Source organism: Tachysurus vachellii, chromosome 25 (assembly GCF_030014155.1).
Source record: "Tachysurus vachellii isolate PV-2020 chromosome 25, HZAU_Pvac_v1, whole genome shotgun sequence".
NCBI classification, from domain to species: domain Eukaryota; kingdom Metazoa; phylum Chordata; class Actinopteri; order Siluriformes; family Bagridae; genus Tachysurus; species Tachysurus vachellii.
In genome coordinates this window covers 4,219-20,044 of record NC_083484.1, presented here as the reverse complement: position 1 = coordinate 20,044, position 15,826 = coordinate 4,219, and the positions used below count along the sequence as shown (strand labels likewise).

The following is a 15,826-nucleotide window of genomic DNA, read 5'->3' as shown; positions in this document are numbered from 1 at the left end:
TGGACATGTCCATAGACTGGTTAGAGGATAGCTAGTGGTAGTGCTGCATAATAGCCTTGAACTGCTTGCAAAATGAAGTTCAGTGACTGCTATTATTGACAGCCTTTATATAAGGAAAATATGCTGCTATTTATATATCATTTTGTATGGTGTATGTATGAATGCTGCATCTTATGTATTGTTGCTTGCTGAGTGGACAGAATCTGTATGTGTGTGTTCAGTGCACTGAGTCTGTCCATTTCATCTGTCATCAACAGCTGTAAAATAATAGTAATTTTTATTGCCATCCTTTCAATGCACTTCTATTATACACACAGAGTTTATTATTCCACATCTGGCTCGTAAATGTTCCATCTTTTAGTGCTGTTTGTTGATGATGGTTTTCCTGTTTGAATTTGAAGTTGTATTTGTTTTCTTTCCATATTTTTTTGAATTCTTTTTCACTAACTTACTTCAGACACATTTAAAGACATGTGACTGAGTGTGTGTGTGTTTGTGTGTGTTTTAGGGCACTTCTGGACCAGACCCAACAACTGTGTATGTGGACATGAGAGCACTCAGACATGACAGGTGTGTGTGTTAAAGAGGGAGGGAGTGAGAGTGTGTTTGTGTGTAAATATTAACATCGGAATAATGTTTTATCTCAGAGTGCGCTTGGTTGAGCGAGGTTCTCCTCACAGTCTGCCACTCATGGAATCTGGGAAGGTAAAACACTTACACATGTTATAGATGTTACACACTGGTGCGGTGTTTATCTCACAGCAGACACAACACTACTGAAATACATATTACACTTTAATTCTGCAGATTTTACCTGGGGTACGCATCATAATTGCTAATCCTGAAACCAAGGGTCCTTTAGGAGATTCCCATCTTGGAGAGGTGTGTAGTTGCTTTAATTCACATTTTTCATAATGTCTATAATATTAGCATGGTTTCTCATGGTTCCTCTCGGGTGCAGATATGGGTACACAGCAGTCACAATGGGAGCGGTTACTTCACGGTGTATGGCGACGAGACGCTGCAGTCTGACCACTTCAACTCACGCCTGAGCTTCGGAGACACGCAGACCGTGTGGGCCAGAACTGGATACCTGGGGTTCCTGAGACGCACTGAGCTCACTGATGCTAGTGGAGGTCACCTTACACACACACACATTGTGTAAATGTATAGTTTATGTAGTAGAGTGTATTTGTACACTTTGTATAGTTGTAATGTGTGTATTTGTAAAGGCGTTGTGTTATGTTTACAGAGAGACACGATGCTCTGTATGTGGTTGGCGCTCTGGATGAGGCAATGGAACTCAGAGGAATGAGGTATCACCCCATCGACATTGAGACCTCAGTCATCCGTGCACACAAAAGCATCATGGAATGGTATGTTCCGGAATGAACCACACTGTCTGATTGCAAACACACTTTAAATCACTGCGTTGTATCAGATACCAGCGAACACACACACACACACACACACAGAGGTTCCTCTTATCTCAGAAAAACATCCAGATCCATGGCTGATGGTAAAATAAAAAAGGCTGCTGTTTATGAAACCCAAAATATTCAGAGATACACTGATTATGTTTCATGTGTCAGTCATATTCCTGTTACGTGTGTGTGTTGCAGTGCTGTATTCCCATGGACTAACCTGTTGGTGGTGGTAGTAGAGTTGGAGGGCTCGGAGCAGGAAGCACTGGATTTGGTGCCGTTAGTGACAAACGCTGTGTTGGAGGAACATTACCTGATAGTGGGCGTGGTCGTGGTAGTGGACATTGGTGTCATTCCCATCAACTCCCGCGGCGAGAAACAGCGGATGCACCTGCGTGATGGCTTTCTGGCCGATCAGCTTGATCCCATTTATGTGGCTTACAACATGTAGCTACGTTTGTGTGTTATAGCTGTGTGGCTGCTCACAAGTGGGCAGAGCCTCAGCACCAACAAAAGCATCATGCTGACAATGAGGATCAGTGAGGGACACGGGACCACTGATGGACCCAGAGGAAAGACGGAGAACAAAGAATGGGGTCGGAGTGGATGAAAGTTTGCGGGTTGTGTTTCACTGCAGCTTTTTGCTTGCCTGGAAATTTGCTTTTCACTAAAGTGTCACACTTCGTTTTCTTCACGTGAGGCCAAAACAAGTAAAGAGACATTTTTACATTTCTGTGACTGGATTTTATGTTGACACACACACTCAAACACACACACACACACACTCAAACACATACACTGTCATTTTGTGTAAGAAGAGGTACAAAATCAGTTTATGTACAATTGATGTGCATTTTTCCTCCAACATTTTTAGTTTTTTTTAATCTTTGTAAATGTCCCACAGCAGGATGCAAAAAAAAAATCTGCTGAGATTCAGTCGTGTTTAATATCATTGTAATAATCTTCAACAGAACGTCTGCTGTGTAATTATGTACAGAAAATAGTTCTTATTTATTTTGTTCTTTTTAGAAGCGTGAAGACATTTGAAAATGTTTTCCTCATTAAATCACATTGCTAATATAAAACAAAGCATTGTATAAATCTTGAGAAACATCAAGCATATGTACAAATATAAATATAAAAATATATAAATAGATCTATAAATAAATCTAAAATATATATTAAAATACAATCTAGAAATCACCAATGAAACCTTTCTGATGCAGTCTTTCCCATTTGCATGGAATCTGTTGTATACACACACGCTCATACATGCACACACACACACACACGCTCACACACTCACGCACACAGAGCAAAAACCACTGTAGAAACTTGTGTTGCTTCAGAATTTTAATGACTTGTTTGTGTTTAAGTCAAAGATTTATCTTTAATTTAATTAAACATAAGGAGATTATCTTCATTCATTTATTTATTTATTGACAGATTTGTACAGATTGGCAGTGTCTAGTTTTCACCTTCATCAGCAATTCACATTAAGACACTAAAACATTAAACACACACTAAACCCAGAGGATTTACTTTCTGACTGCTTTCTGAGTGTCAGATTCATTAATCTACTTGGACAAGGAGCAAGAAACAATCATTAACAACTGAAACATGAGCAATGAACATGAGCTAAACAGTGGTGTTGGTGTTGAACATTTACAGCTTAAATGAGTAAAATTTCATTTCACAGCAGCTGATAAAAACACATACGTATCTGTTTGCCTCTAATCAGTACATTATTGCTCCTTTATTTTTAATAAGCATAATTAAAGTTTTTACTTTGTGGGGAACAAGTTTACATTCTTCATCAACTGAGTGACAATAGAATCTTTTTTTTTGCTAAAGAAGGAATAAAGTCTTAAGGTTTGTACCTTTGTGTTGTCAATCCAATAAAAATTTCAGAAAGTGAAAATTGTAAATGTGCACATTAACGTTCAAGCTGTTACAGTCACGTCCCCCTTTGCTGAAATCTAGATTTACATGGAGTAAGTCTGCATGTGTGTGTACATATTGTTGGTTACCAAAAAAAACATTTAAAAAAAGACAAAAAACATTTTTGTATGGTGCAGATGTGTTAAAATTGTTTTGTACACATAATTAAAAGTATTAAATGACACTTTTATAGACGCCTGCTTTGGCTGACCTTCACAAGATTATGGTGCAATAAAGTGCTTTAATTGGTACAAGTGTGTTTGTTCAGTTTGATCACAAATGTAAATACACACATAAGCTAGCGAGATATAGAGATGCACATTTAAAGGTGTTTGATATGTTTATTGTTTATTATACAGAGTTACTGTTACAGAGTGTAATGTCTTAATACAGACACACACACAGGAAGGGGCAAGACTTTTACACCACATGACTCCAAACGCACAACTGAAAGGAAACACCAGGCTCGGACTCGGTCGTACTTTCAGTAATCATTATGTCGCCCACAATACAAAAAAAATCTGCAATTACAAAATGAAGTCAAGATTTATTTAAAACCAAAAAAGAGAAAAAATGTCAAATTCACTGCAGAAATTCAGCAGTGAAGAGAAAAACGAGAAGCAGAGAGTAACACAAGCAAGATTTCATGCGCACTGGAATGAGATATTTTCCCAGAATTACAAATAATTCTTTGTTAAATTTTTGACTAAATCAAATACAGTTAATGCATTCATGAAATGTACATAATGCTGCTGACGTGCAAATCTTAAAACAGTCACGTTTAGCGGCAGATGTTTATTTACACGTAGTGCAACAGTGAAGAACAGAGAGGAAGAGCAGAAAAGTCTCAAATGCATTAAACACATGAGTTATAAACTAAAGATGAATAATTGATCTCAGATTTCCATCATTCAGCTGATTCTACATCAGCCTCTCAACCTCAGCACTTGAATAAGCTGACTATTATTTTCTCTTACAGAAATAAAGTGGATGTTAACAGTTTTGATTCAATACCATGTTAAATGTAGAATTTATGCTGATTTGGTTCAGCTCACTTCTGAACCTTTGCAAATGAAACTCATGCTGAAATGTGGAAATTCGAAATTCCTTTCCATCTGTAACTAATGTAGGTAACATCAGGATGCAGTGAAGTGTGAAACACAGAAATGTGAAGATCAGGATGTGTTTCTCACACTAACATTTCACAAAGGTTCAAATGAACATTTTATTTATGAAGCATGAGCCCAAAATTAGCACATATATATAATCTGGTCTCATTAGAAGTTAATTTTTCTATATTAATGTGTAACATAAAATGTGCATATTCATAAATGGAAGATTGTATTTTTTCCCGACAGACATAACCTGCCATCTTCAACCCTGTTCCCAAAACGTGATGCATCACAACCAACAAAATCCCTAAAAATAAACTCAGTAAACACTGATGCCCATCAACACAGGAGGCAAAACACCGTCCGCATATAGAAAAGTCAAATATCTACACAGCAAGTGATTCAGAATCACGCATTTAAAAAGGTTATTACTTCACATTTAAGTTAGTTTGTAGGCAAGCAAGGCTCTTTTCATTTTACAGCAAATAAAGGATTTACATAAAATATAATAAAATAAAAAGGTAAAAATGTTTCTCGCCATCTTACGCCTCAGGTTCACTGAGAAAATAGTCAAGTGTTTAAAACTTGGGTTGACCGGAAATCTTCCAACAACGTGGCATGTAGATGAGTGGAGCTAAAAGGGGGCGTTGTGATTGGCTGCAGCTCATCTCTTCCTGCGACAGGTTCGTTTGTGATCCGCGTGCCAGTGTTCCTGCTGACACTTGATGGAGCAATACGATGTGTTCCAGCAGCAGTGGTACATCGCCTCTTCCTCACAGTTATAACACTGGCACACACACACACACACACACACACACACACACACAAAATGTAATAACTGCAGTGATGCTCACAAACTCCATTAGACTTTGTTCAAGTTACTTTGAAAGTTATACACAAACAGATCCATAAATATTTAGACACTGACTGTTAATTTATTTGGGTACCACAGTATAAAGAAGATTGTATATATGATATAAAAACAGGAGATTGTGAAGCTTTAATTTGATGGTATTTCCATCCAGGTGAACTGTGTATAAATTACAGCATGTTTTGTTTCTGCACTTTTAAAAGAACCAAAAGTAATTGAACAAAATAAAAACCATCAACTGTTATTTTTAATGCTTAGCAGCAAATCCTTTGCAGTCTGGAACCCATATATCATCATATGTTGGGTTTCTTCCCTGATGACGACTCTCAGGACTGTTAGCTGCTTTTTCTTGTGCATTTTGTCTCATCTCATTCTGGTCAGGCGATTAAGGGGTGTGTATATTTATGCAACCAGTTTATTCCAGTTCATTTATGACAAGTTTTTTTGTTTTCCCTCCAAAAACATTTGTTTTTCACTTATGTTTTGTTGTTTTTTTAATCATATTAAAGGTGATAATGAGGAGATCTTGACAGGATTGATTTTGGGTTTGGTGATTTTAACAGCGCTGTCAGGACTTTTTATAACCACTTCAGTTTATAACATTAACTTCAGTCAGTGCCTATAAAAGTCAGCTACTATACTATATACACATACATAAATATATGTTTAATTAAATCTAGCTATTTAAACATTAAAGTGTAATCTGTGCAGTAACTCGATGTGATTTGAAGTTTTCGTTAGTTATTCTTTAGTATAAATGTTCACTTGGTCAGGAGTGTGAGTAGCAAACAAACATAATTTCCAGAATTACAGGGTTTTTAATGAATAAAATCTCTTGCATAAAAGTACAAATAAATCCATTTGCATGCACCTTTATAAATAAGTGTGACACTGAAAACTGAAATGACAGAAATGTCACCTTATTGTTCCATGTTGTATCATCACCAGTGTTTAAGGTGAAAAATATTCAGCTAATAAAGTGTAAAAAAGTGTAACATAAAAAAGTGTAAAGTGATGAAGTTTGCAGTTTGACTAACCCACTGCTTTTTCTTGGTCTGAGAGATGACCTGCTTATGTTGGTTTACCAGCTTCTTCATCTCCTCCATCAGCTCCTCTTTACACTTCTCCTTCACCTGCTTACATTTGCGCTCCATCTCTGTCTGTGTGTTCGTCAATGCTTTACTCACTGCCTGCCTTTTTTCCTCCTCCATCTCCACCCTCAACTGCACACAGACACAGAATCCATACAGACTGCAGAACCACCATCAGAACTACAAGACGTGCACAGCGACATCATCAGTAACTGACTACATTCAAACCCTCACAGTCTAATGTGAATTACTTGAAAAATTTGTCTTTTCACTAACAGCATTACAACCACAGAGATATATAGAAAAACTCAGACTCACTAAATAAAAATAACAGAATAATACAACGCAATAATTCTGTGAATTGGTTTAATATATCCCATCAAGTGCTGAACCTCACCTTGTCCAGTGCCTCCTTCAGCACTCGCTCGGTCTCACGCTTGTTTTCAGCCTTCATCATCTCCTTGACATCACTAAAGATTTTAGTGTACTTGTCATGGCACATGTTTTGACAGCTGCCCTCATTAAGCGTCTGTGTGGCGCGGTGCAACATGCGGGGAGCGGGAGAGGATGATGATGAAGGAGACTTTTTGGTTTGCGTCGAGACAGACGTGCGCTCAGGCTGGTGAGGAGTTGCAGTGGGAATCTCCTGACTCGAACTCACTGCTTCCACCTCAGGCTCAGGCTCCTGCTGAAACACAAGACCATTGATAAGGGGAGTTATGTTCTCCGTCCCTCTCGCTCTCACACACACACACACACACACACACTCCGAGAGAGAGAGAGAGAGAGAGAGAGAGAGATACTGAATGGTAACAAACCTCCTCTTTGGATTCTTGTGGTTGTGAACGGCGGCTCTTTTTACTTTTCGGCTCCTGACTGCTCTTTGACTGACACACAATGGATAAAAAATATCAGTGGCTGAGAGGAAAATGCTGGACAGTGTACATGAGTGTACATGTGTGTGTGTGTCAATTCACATTTCAACAAGTGGAAACACACACTTTGTGTTTAATCACCGGGTAGCTTCTCTTTCAAAAGACACACACAAATCAGATCTGGACAAATCTTCTTCAGCAGTGACGTTTTAAAATGTTTAATACATTTTTGTTTTTAAATTAATATGTCAAGTTGCAGTATGTTGTGTTTCTCAGTCATTAACATTCTAAATGTGATATGACAGGAATGTTTTCAATAAAGCATGTTGTTCCACAAAGAAACCAAGCTTTACAGTTTTCAGAATTTTATTTTAGATGACTTTAGTGAAGGCAAAAATATTTACAAGATTATCACCTTTCATCTTTTTTAGTTCCTTGTTGCGGCATTGTTCAATGTCCTGCACTAACCTGCTCGTTGCTGGTGGAGGAGATGCTGGACTCCGCCTCATCTTGCCGCTCATCTGTGTGGCCCTTCCATGTTCGTCCCTCACGGAGGAAGCGCTGGTGCAGCTCGAGTTCCTCACATGCCTTCTTCCAACCACTACTGCGCTTCACCTGAAGCTGCTGTACATTCACTGAAATCTCCTGGATGTTGTCTGAAGGGATCCAGGCTCTGAGGGGAACCAACAATTACCAACGATGTTTTAGTCCAAATTCAGCATTCACTTTTCTGTTCTTTCTCTCAGCTTCCTCTTTTCTACCGGTGTTGTGAATTTATATTGTTGGACAGTAAATCCCACAGTGTTACCACTGAACAGAGTGATCAATAACTAATTTAATCAGTAACTGCACAATGTCTGTGTTTTTCACGTCACATAAGTGAAGGTTTACATCCCATCTGCTCTGACTCAGTGTCTTTCAAGAAATTTTACATCATGCTACAAAACAGTTATTTGGCTGATCTGTTCTGCTATCTTCAGTCTTCAGTTTAGTGCACACATTGTTTAGTTCTCACCTCTGGTGCTGATGACCAAAGAAGCGAACATCAACCTGGTTCCCTTCTCGCTGCATCACTTTAGCAGGCCAGTAACCAAAACCCTTCATTCTAGCCCACACAAGCTCATGACTGGGAACCTGAACAAACACACATGTCAGGAATATGTGACAGTATGGACAGTATGCGATGTTCAATAACTAAGTAGAACTTACACAGGGATAACAGAACCAGTTATCAGGCCGAGCGTTAGATAGATGGAAACAGTTTCTGCACAGCATCAACTCATTTAACTGAAGAAAAAAAAAAATACAGATATGAAAGTCTTCCCACTCAAAGACGTTACAGTATTTACACAAGCATTTTATTATAACTGTGACATTTCAATGAGACCAAAAAACATGACAAAAAGATATTGAGTAGTGTAAGATCACACCTCATGGCATGTGTCGTTGTAAAGAAGTCTGGCGATTTCAGTCTGATCACTACGTGCTGTAGGGAAAACACAACAAGTCAGAAATCAGCACATACTTCGTAATAAAGTCTTGTAGCCACACAACTTCTTCAGTCTGACCTCCATGCAGAATCGCTGTGTTGTGGACAATCAGCTGAGCGTCTGCTTTAAACTCCTCAAAGTTTTTGTACTTGCCCTCAGAAATGTTCTGCAGACGAAAAAAGCCACATAAGGCACATCTAAATATCATGTCAAATTTCTATAGTTTTTGGAGAGCTGTAATTATATTCTGCACAGACTAGATTAGGAATAATAAAAATAGTTCACAGCAGGATGTTAATAATTGCAGTCTCTGATTAATTTTTTTTTTTCATTTTACTGGGATTATGTTTATTTATATGCACTCTTCCATTCCCACAAAAAAGAAAACCTGTAATATTTACAAATAACTACAAAAAAAGAACATGATCAAAAGGCTAAGGAAAGTTCTGAGCCTTTTCTCTCTCTTAAATATACCATAATTTCATTCTTAATAACAACCATCAACATGTACATTAAAACCATTAACTACTCTAAATCTGAGCACCACTTTGTGACTCACCTCCTGAATGTTATCCACATCCAACGCTGTGTGGATCAGCCTCCGGTACACGGCCTGCTTTGTCTCTTTGCCTCTTTTGTGCAAGTCGATGGCCTGATCAACAGAAAGTCAGCAGTAAGTATGACTTACACATTGGAGTAATGATGTAATCACGTATGTTAGAGAAAAGGAGGAGGAATTATTTAGAGATAAAAAGAATTATAAACTCATACCCTTTCTTTCATACGTGCAAGGATGAACCTCAGATATATGATCATTTCTTGTTTAGTAAAGTTCCTCCTTTTACTGCCCTGTGAGAATCACCAATATAAAAACAAAAAACAAAAAAAAAACATTGTGGCAAGAGATTCACCAAAAAAAAAGTTTTGGAAATATCAAAATGCTCACAGATTCTGAAAACCCCCTACTGTGGATATCTACTGTGTGTGTGTGTGTGTGTGTGTGTGTGTACCCGGCAAACAGCACATTGCCAGTGAGATGTAGTGTCTCTGGGCCGAAACTCGTCAGTGAGACAGCGGAGGTGATAGACACGAAAGCAGATGTCGCACTCCAGCACATCTCCAGGGAGATGACACTCGAAACAATACCAGTCATGACTCTCTTTCTCCCAGTCCTGCAACACGCGCGCATGTACACACACACACATACACACACACACACAGCACAGTGATGGCTTCAGGAGCACAGCCTCTGGCCTGGTGTGAACTGGAGGCTTAAGTTGGGGAACTTACCGAACACTGATATGTGAGCTGGAGGAAATGACGCTGCATCACTTTAATGTCCCACAATGCATAAACATTGAGCTGCCAGTTTATCAACCACAGCCCACCCACATGCACATATATACACACAAACACACACAACTCCCCTAATCTGTTCAGATTTACAGAAAATTAACCTCACAACTCAATTATTTCAGTAGTCTATACAACACATCCCGCATCAGGACAATTCACACACGGGGCCAGAGAATGTACGTGTAGGTAATGAACTCTAAACCCGATGCAAATTCAACACCTGCATAAAACTCACCCTAACCCTAAAACAAAAAATCCATAAAATCAGCTTTTGTGATAGTCTACATGTGATTGTATGCACACTTTTTTCTACAATTAAATTCTTTAACAAGAAATTCCTCAGAAAAATAAAACTATAATAAATCCTGCATGTGTTCAGAGGAATGACCATTTAAATGAACCCTAATTTAAAGAAATTAACCATCTATGTTTCAGACTAAAGGGAATCTGCTGAGGTTCTTGTTGCCTGCAGGGGAAAAAACTACATATGCTTAAAACTAGAGGTTTATGATGAAAAGAAAATCGACCAGAGGTGGTTGGTATTGCTTGAGGATTTGTACATTTTAACCCATTTCATCAAGTAGAGAGAGACTTTGTTTTAAAACAGAAGTGTGTATGGAACTCTGTGAAAGAACGTTTATAAGACAGAGAGAGAAAATGAGAGAGTGTACTGAACATTCACTGACAAACCCACTCACACTGATGACCAACTCGGGACTGCTTTCACACTCAACAGAACAGTAAAATAATCAAATAGAGGATTTTATTTTCTTCTCAATTCTTCACTGAAGCTGAACAATGCAGATCAGTGAGCAAAATAAAACACACGTAAAAATATCTATGTATTATTATGTACACTGATTTGATGTGAATAGCTATATTGAGTTGGAAGGCGGTCCCGTGTTCAGGCTACACATCAACTATCAACTACAGGAAAGATAATGTTAGTAAAGTAGAAATCACAGTAATTAATAACGGCCTACCTTATTTCCCTCAGACATCTGCTCCTGCGATTGCAAGTGATCCAGAAAACATTGTTTAAAATCCTAAATGACTGGATGGCTATAAACTCTGGGTCTCAAGTGTTAAAAGCTCTCTCTCTCTCTCTCTCTCTCTCTCTCTCTCACACACACACACACAAAGACCTGATAATGACTAAGGGTGTAAAATACACACATTAAAACTATTAAAGATAAACCGATGCTGTTTTATTTTTATATTCATGTTCAGATTCTGTCAGAATCTGTCACTGTCTCAGTCAGTCTCTCACGCAGGATTAGAATCTCACCCATTAAAGTACTTTACTGTCTTTCAACACAGAGATTGTAGAGATAAAGTATAGCATGTAAATATAAACCGTTCTATCACATCTCTAAATAAAAAGACAATACCGAAAACAGACAGTAAACTAACAAAACAGCTGTCGAACATCAGTGTTGTAAACACAACACCTAGAAGTGATCATGGGTTTAAAGTTGTGACGTAGATGATACAATGCAGATGTTCTACAGTATAAATATTCTACAGTACAGTAAAAATGTATAGGTGTGCTTTAGTATACCATCACTATAATATATTACATTATAAATTTGCTACAGTACAGTAAAGATGTATTTTATTTTGAGTGATTTGCCGTGATATAGAACAATAAAGATGTGCTATAGTACAGCACAGTGTAGCTGTTCTACAGTATTGTGCAGTAAGTCTGCTATAGTACAGTATAGATGTTCTACATTATACAGTACAGATGAGTCTTTCTTACCATCTCGTCTCCAGGCAGCCAGTAGCCTTCCTGCTCCACTCCAGCTTTAGAGCCCTTACAGCCCACAGTGAGCGTCTCCACCACGAGGCCGTCCTTCACCGCTAAGACCAGCTGCCTGGATGTCTCTTTGGGGTGCATCCCGTACACACGGCTCAAATACCTGCAGCACAACAGACAGGTCAGCCCTTCAGTACTCATACTAGAAATACCTAGAAATAGTAAAGTGAGGTGAAGGAAAAGGAGAAAGAAGAATTACTTTGAGATTCGATCCATGTTAGCAATCTGTTTCTGACTGCGGATCACTTTGATGGCTGACCACACGTATTGCACCACTTTGGGGTCGGCCTGCCGCTTTTTTACCACCCGAGACATGGCTGCTCTCTCACACCTGCAGCACACACTAATGCAGAACTCAAGAGTTAGATACAGAAAAAATAGTGTTTTTACGTTTAATCTGTTCAATACATATTAATTATTCCAAGTCACAGAATCAGAACAAACAAAAGTGTTGCTTTGATTGTGTCAATAAGTATAGTCATGATAATAACGTGATAATGCTATTAATTGCTTTCAATTAGTTTCTTAATATAACCAAATTATATTGTACTCTTTTTTTGGACTGTTTGTTTGTGAGCCTATTTTTTCTAAATTATATCAGTACATTAGGGGCTACACCAGTTGATTCATTTCATCAAAGTACATTCATTTATTTCTACAGTCGCTAGCATGCTACACTGTTTACTGTCTGTCTCTGTCACAGCACAGCTTTTTTTAAGTTTTGTACTGACTTAATATTGCAGTTTTTTTTTTACTGCGGATTCAAGAGAGAATAAAATAAACAGTAATTTAAAACACAAATCATTAGACAAGTCATTTAAAAGACTAACAACAACATCTAAGTTTTTACTGAATAGAACAATCTTTATTGTGGTTCTTTTAATAAAGAGACACTTATTAATAGAGGCCCATTAATCCATAATCAATAGCTGATAAACAAAAAATAATCAACTGGCATCTTTAGCAATGTTTTTGTAAAGATGGCGTAAATGTTTGGATAAGCCAAAGTGAAAAATTTTCTGCTGGACTCACAGGTTTCAGAAATGCAGATTCATTTTCACAACATGATGAATGTCAATTACTTGTAAATTACTGTGTGTGTGCACAACACAGCTGATTTGCATTTGGTAAAGCCCACACAAGGCAAAGCTCAGATCTAAGATAACAAGCAAACAGCAAAAAAAATGACTTCTCAAAATCAGAAGTGAATGTTTTATCAGAGAAACTGCTGTTTAGTTTAGATTTTTTAGTCTCAGCCACAAATTGCCCACTCACTCCCCAATGTTAGAAACGAATCCGATTAACACACCAACATCTTTATAACACAGTAAGACATTAGTCACTTCTTGTTCACTTAGTATTGCCTCAAAGTTTTGAACAGCGTTAAACAAATGTCAGTGTAAACAGAACCAACTTTGAGCCGTTAAAGCTGTTCTCCTTTTATGCAGCAACATTCATGAATTATGGGTCTTAATGTGTGCATTTATTCTTGCTTGCATTATTTCTTTTCATATTTGATAGGTGTTTAGTCAACGCCTTTAATATGACACAACTGACAATAGTTTTTAAAATATTCTTTAATTTTGGTAAATGAAACACAGAAGCTACCTGACCGTGACGGTGTAATCTGTTTATACAAGGGCAGGAAGTCATCGTGATTTAGAGCACTTGAAGCCAATCCACTGAAATATGCATTAGCTTTTCTTGTCATGTGACACACAGGAACACGTGTAGGATACGAATGTTTTTCCCAAATTATATCGTTTTCATGAATGTCTTATGGAAATTCTAATACAAATTGTTCCATTCAATTTTATTTGGAAAGCAAATTTAACAACAGACACAAAGCAGATGTATAGACATGTATAAATTTTTACATTTATAAATTTACCCCCATGAGCCAGAGACCATACTCAAAAGGGAAGCATCCTCATCTGAGATAGTGTGATTATAAAATATTTTGTTTTCTGTAAGTGTATAATCACATAGTTGTAATTAAACTAAAACTTGAGTAGGAGCAACAAGTCATTACTAATTTCATTACAGTTTGAATTTAAAGTCTATGTACAAACAGAAGTTAGTAACTGTTTAATAATGGAGTCTTGCATGTAAACTGTTCTCATAAATTGCAGTTCTAAGGCTGTCCAAGCAAGAACGTCCCCAGCCATCTTCATGATGTGGTACCATCTCATGTATCTCCAGGATGTCCATGTGGGCCATTCTCAGCAGTAGCAAGTAGCTTTCAGGTGATGAAACCCCAACAAGAAGTAGAGTGTCAGTATGGATCAAGCAGGTTCAGAAAGCAGAAGGGAGTCAGGAACATTGCTAAGGTACCAATAAACCTGTTCGTATCCAGCTTGATAATTCAGATCCATTACAAACAAAAAAGCTGCAGCTTTATATACATTTTTCTTAGATTTTCGCCTGGTACTTGTATTCTTTAAAACTGATATAGTCTATTAGAGTAAACTGAGTAAATGTGGAAACAGACACTTTGTGACGTCATCGCCGATATCGGTACAGGGTAACGATCAAAAATATTGCAACATTTCTTTATAGCGGTTTTAAAAGCACACCGAAATACCGCCACGCCTTCTGACCAAAAGGTCGCTATATACACAAACGTAACGGTGTAAATACACGATTTTCTCCAGTTAAACCTCCAGACTGAAAGCTTTCCACACAAACTCAAGGCTCGCCTGATGTGCTGGAATGTAAAGATTTAAGGATTAAAACAATTACCGGCGACTGTCACAGAAATGTGATGATTTATTTATCCACTAAATGAAAGAGAAAAAAACACAACAGAAAGAAAAACAACGTAATAAAGCTGTGTTTTTTTTCTCTGAAACCTAACAACGACATCCAGCATAAAACATTAGGTCATGATTAATACTTGATAAATCCACCTAAAATGTTCTGTTTGGATGTGATTATTGTTCACAAACACACACGAACAGGAGTTTTAGGGTCACAGCTGGATTGTAAAGCAGATAAAAGCTCCGTGTTGATGCTAACAGGCTACACGGCGCCATGTTGCTGTTTATAACCCGCTTCAACACAAAACCACAGTCACACTTGAATATTTTGTTCCCAAAGCAGAAAAAAAATCATGAAATTAACTGAGTTTTTGTTTGTACTCACCGCCGTCTGACAGCTAAAGTAGCGCCGAGCTTAATGTTCGCCCTGTGGAGGCTTTTAGCGTTTTTTACATTTGTGTTTCCGGAGTTAAATGTCAGAATTAACACAATTCACATCGGACAGTCAGCCGAAAAACTGGAGCTGAATCCCAAATGACCCACAACTTCCTCCCTGATTGCACTACATAGACGGTTACAGAACGTCTTGTGCTACACTACTTAGTGCACTACATGTTCAAGTGAAAGCGGTTTGTAATCCAGCCTGAATTTAATATGAGGGAAGATACCCCTATCGGTGGAACGCGGAACTGCAGGCGGATTTTTTTATGCACGTAGCACACTGAGATCAATTCAAACCCAAATGCTGCAAAGAATTATAACACACGCACGCACACACACGCACACACACGCACACACACGCACACACACGCACACACACGCACACACACACCAATGTAGGTTTTGTATTTAATGAGTGCAGAATCATTTCAGTCAATTAGAAATAAAAGTGTAATTTCCCCATCAGTCACAAGATGGTAGTCCTGTTAAACAGAAAAACAGAGAGAAAAAGATAAACAAAGAAAATCAAAATAAAATACATTAAAAAGACAAGGTGTAAATGACAGTGCTATAGCAGGTAGATGGGTGTGTGCCATACATATATATATATATATATATATATATATATATATATACATATATATATA

The 15,826-nt window shown here is 37.8% G+C and overlaps 2 protein-coding genes across 10 annotated transcripts in view; one reads left to right on the top strand and one right to left on the bottom strand.

Annotated features, from left to right (window-relative positions):
• The window catches only part of dip2ca (disco-interacting protein 2 homolog Ca), a 48,115-nt gene extending 44,496 nt beyond the window's left edge, over positions 1-3,619 (top strand). For all 6 annotated transcript variants that reach the window (XM_060861556.1, XM_060861553.1, XM_060861554.1 and 3 more), the window contains 6 exons: positions 509-570; positions 648-705; positions 808-882; positions 962-1,136; positions 1,253-1,376; positions 1,623-3,619. In XM_060861556.1, the coding sequence (XP_060717539.1) occupies positions 509-570; positions 648-705; positions 808-882; positions 962-1,136; positions 1,253-1,376; positions 1,623-1,875 (747 nt within the window). In that variant the 3' untranslated portion in view covers positions 1,876-3,619. The remainder of the gene's footprint in view (positions 1-508; positions 571-647; positions 706-807; positions 883-961; positions 1,137-1,252; positions 1,377-1,622) is intronic.
• A 67-nt stretch (positions 3,620-3,686) lies between these two features.
• On the bottom strand, positions 3,687-15,276 carry zmynd11 (zinc finger, MYND-type containing 11). 4 transcript variants are annotated; one of them, XM_060861558.1, is made up of 16 exons: positions 15,124-15,276; positions 12,179-12,322; positions 11,923-12,082; positions 11,144-11,167; positions 9,815-9,976; positions 9,576-9,653; positions 9,364-9,456; positions 8,883-8,970; positions 8,745-8,800; positions 8,524-8,601; positions 8,330-8,448; positions 7,783-7,987; positions 7,258-7,326; positions 6,837-7,127; positions 6,386-6,571; positions 3,687-5,264 (listed from the first exon to the last, which is right to left on the bottom strand). In XM_060861558.1, the coding sequence occupies exons 2-16, from the start codon at positions 12,292-12,294 to the stop codon at positions 5,142-5,144; spliced, it is 1,848 nt and encodes a 615-aa protein (XP_060717541.1). In that variant the 5' UTR covers positions 12,295-12,322; positions 15,124-15,276; the 3' UTR covers positions 3,687-5,141. The 4 variants fall into 4 exon arrangements, with proteins under 4 accessions (XP_060717541.1, XP_060717542.1, XP_060717543.1 ...); XM_060861559.1 differs by having other exon boundaries at positions 6,837-7,124; XM_060861560.1 differs by lacking the exon at positions 11,144-11,167.
• Positions 15,277-15,826: the final 550 nt, after the last annotated feature.

Excerpts from the sequence above, each read along its gene's own strand:
- zmynd11 (XM_060861558.1), bottom strand. The coding sequence starts at position 12,294 with ATGTCTCGGGTGGTAAAAAAGCGGCAGGCCGACCCCAAAGTGGTGCAA. Across the intron at positions 8,602-8,744 it reads ACAACGACACATGCCATGAG|TTAAATGAGTTGATGCTGTG; the intron begins GTGTGATCTTAC and ends TTTTTTCTTCAG. Across the intron at positions 7,327-7,782 it reads CCTCCACCAGCAACGAGCAG|TCAAAGAGCAGTCAGGAGCC; the intron begins GTTAGTGCAGGA and ends ATTGTGTGTCAG.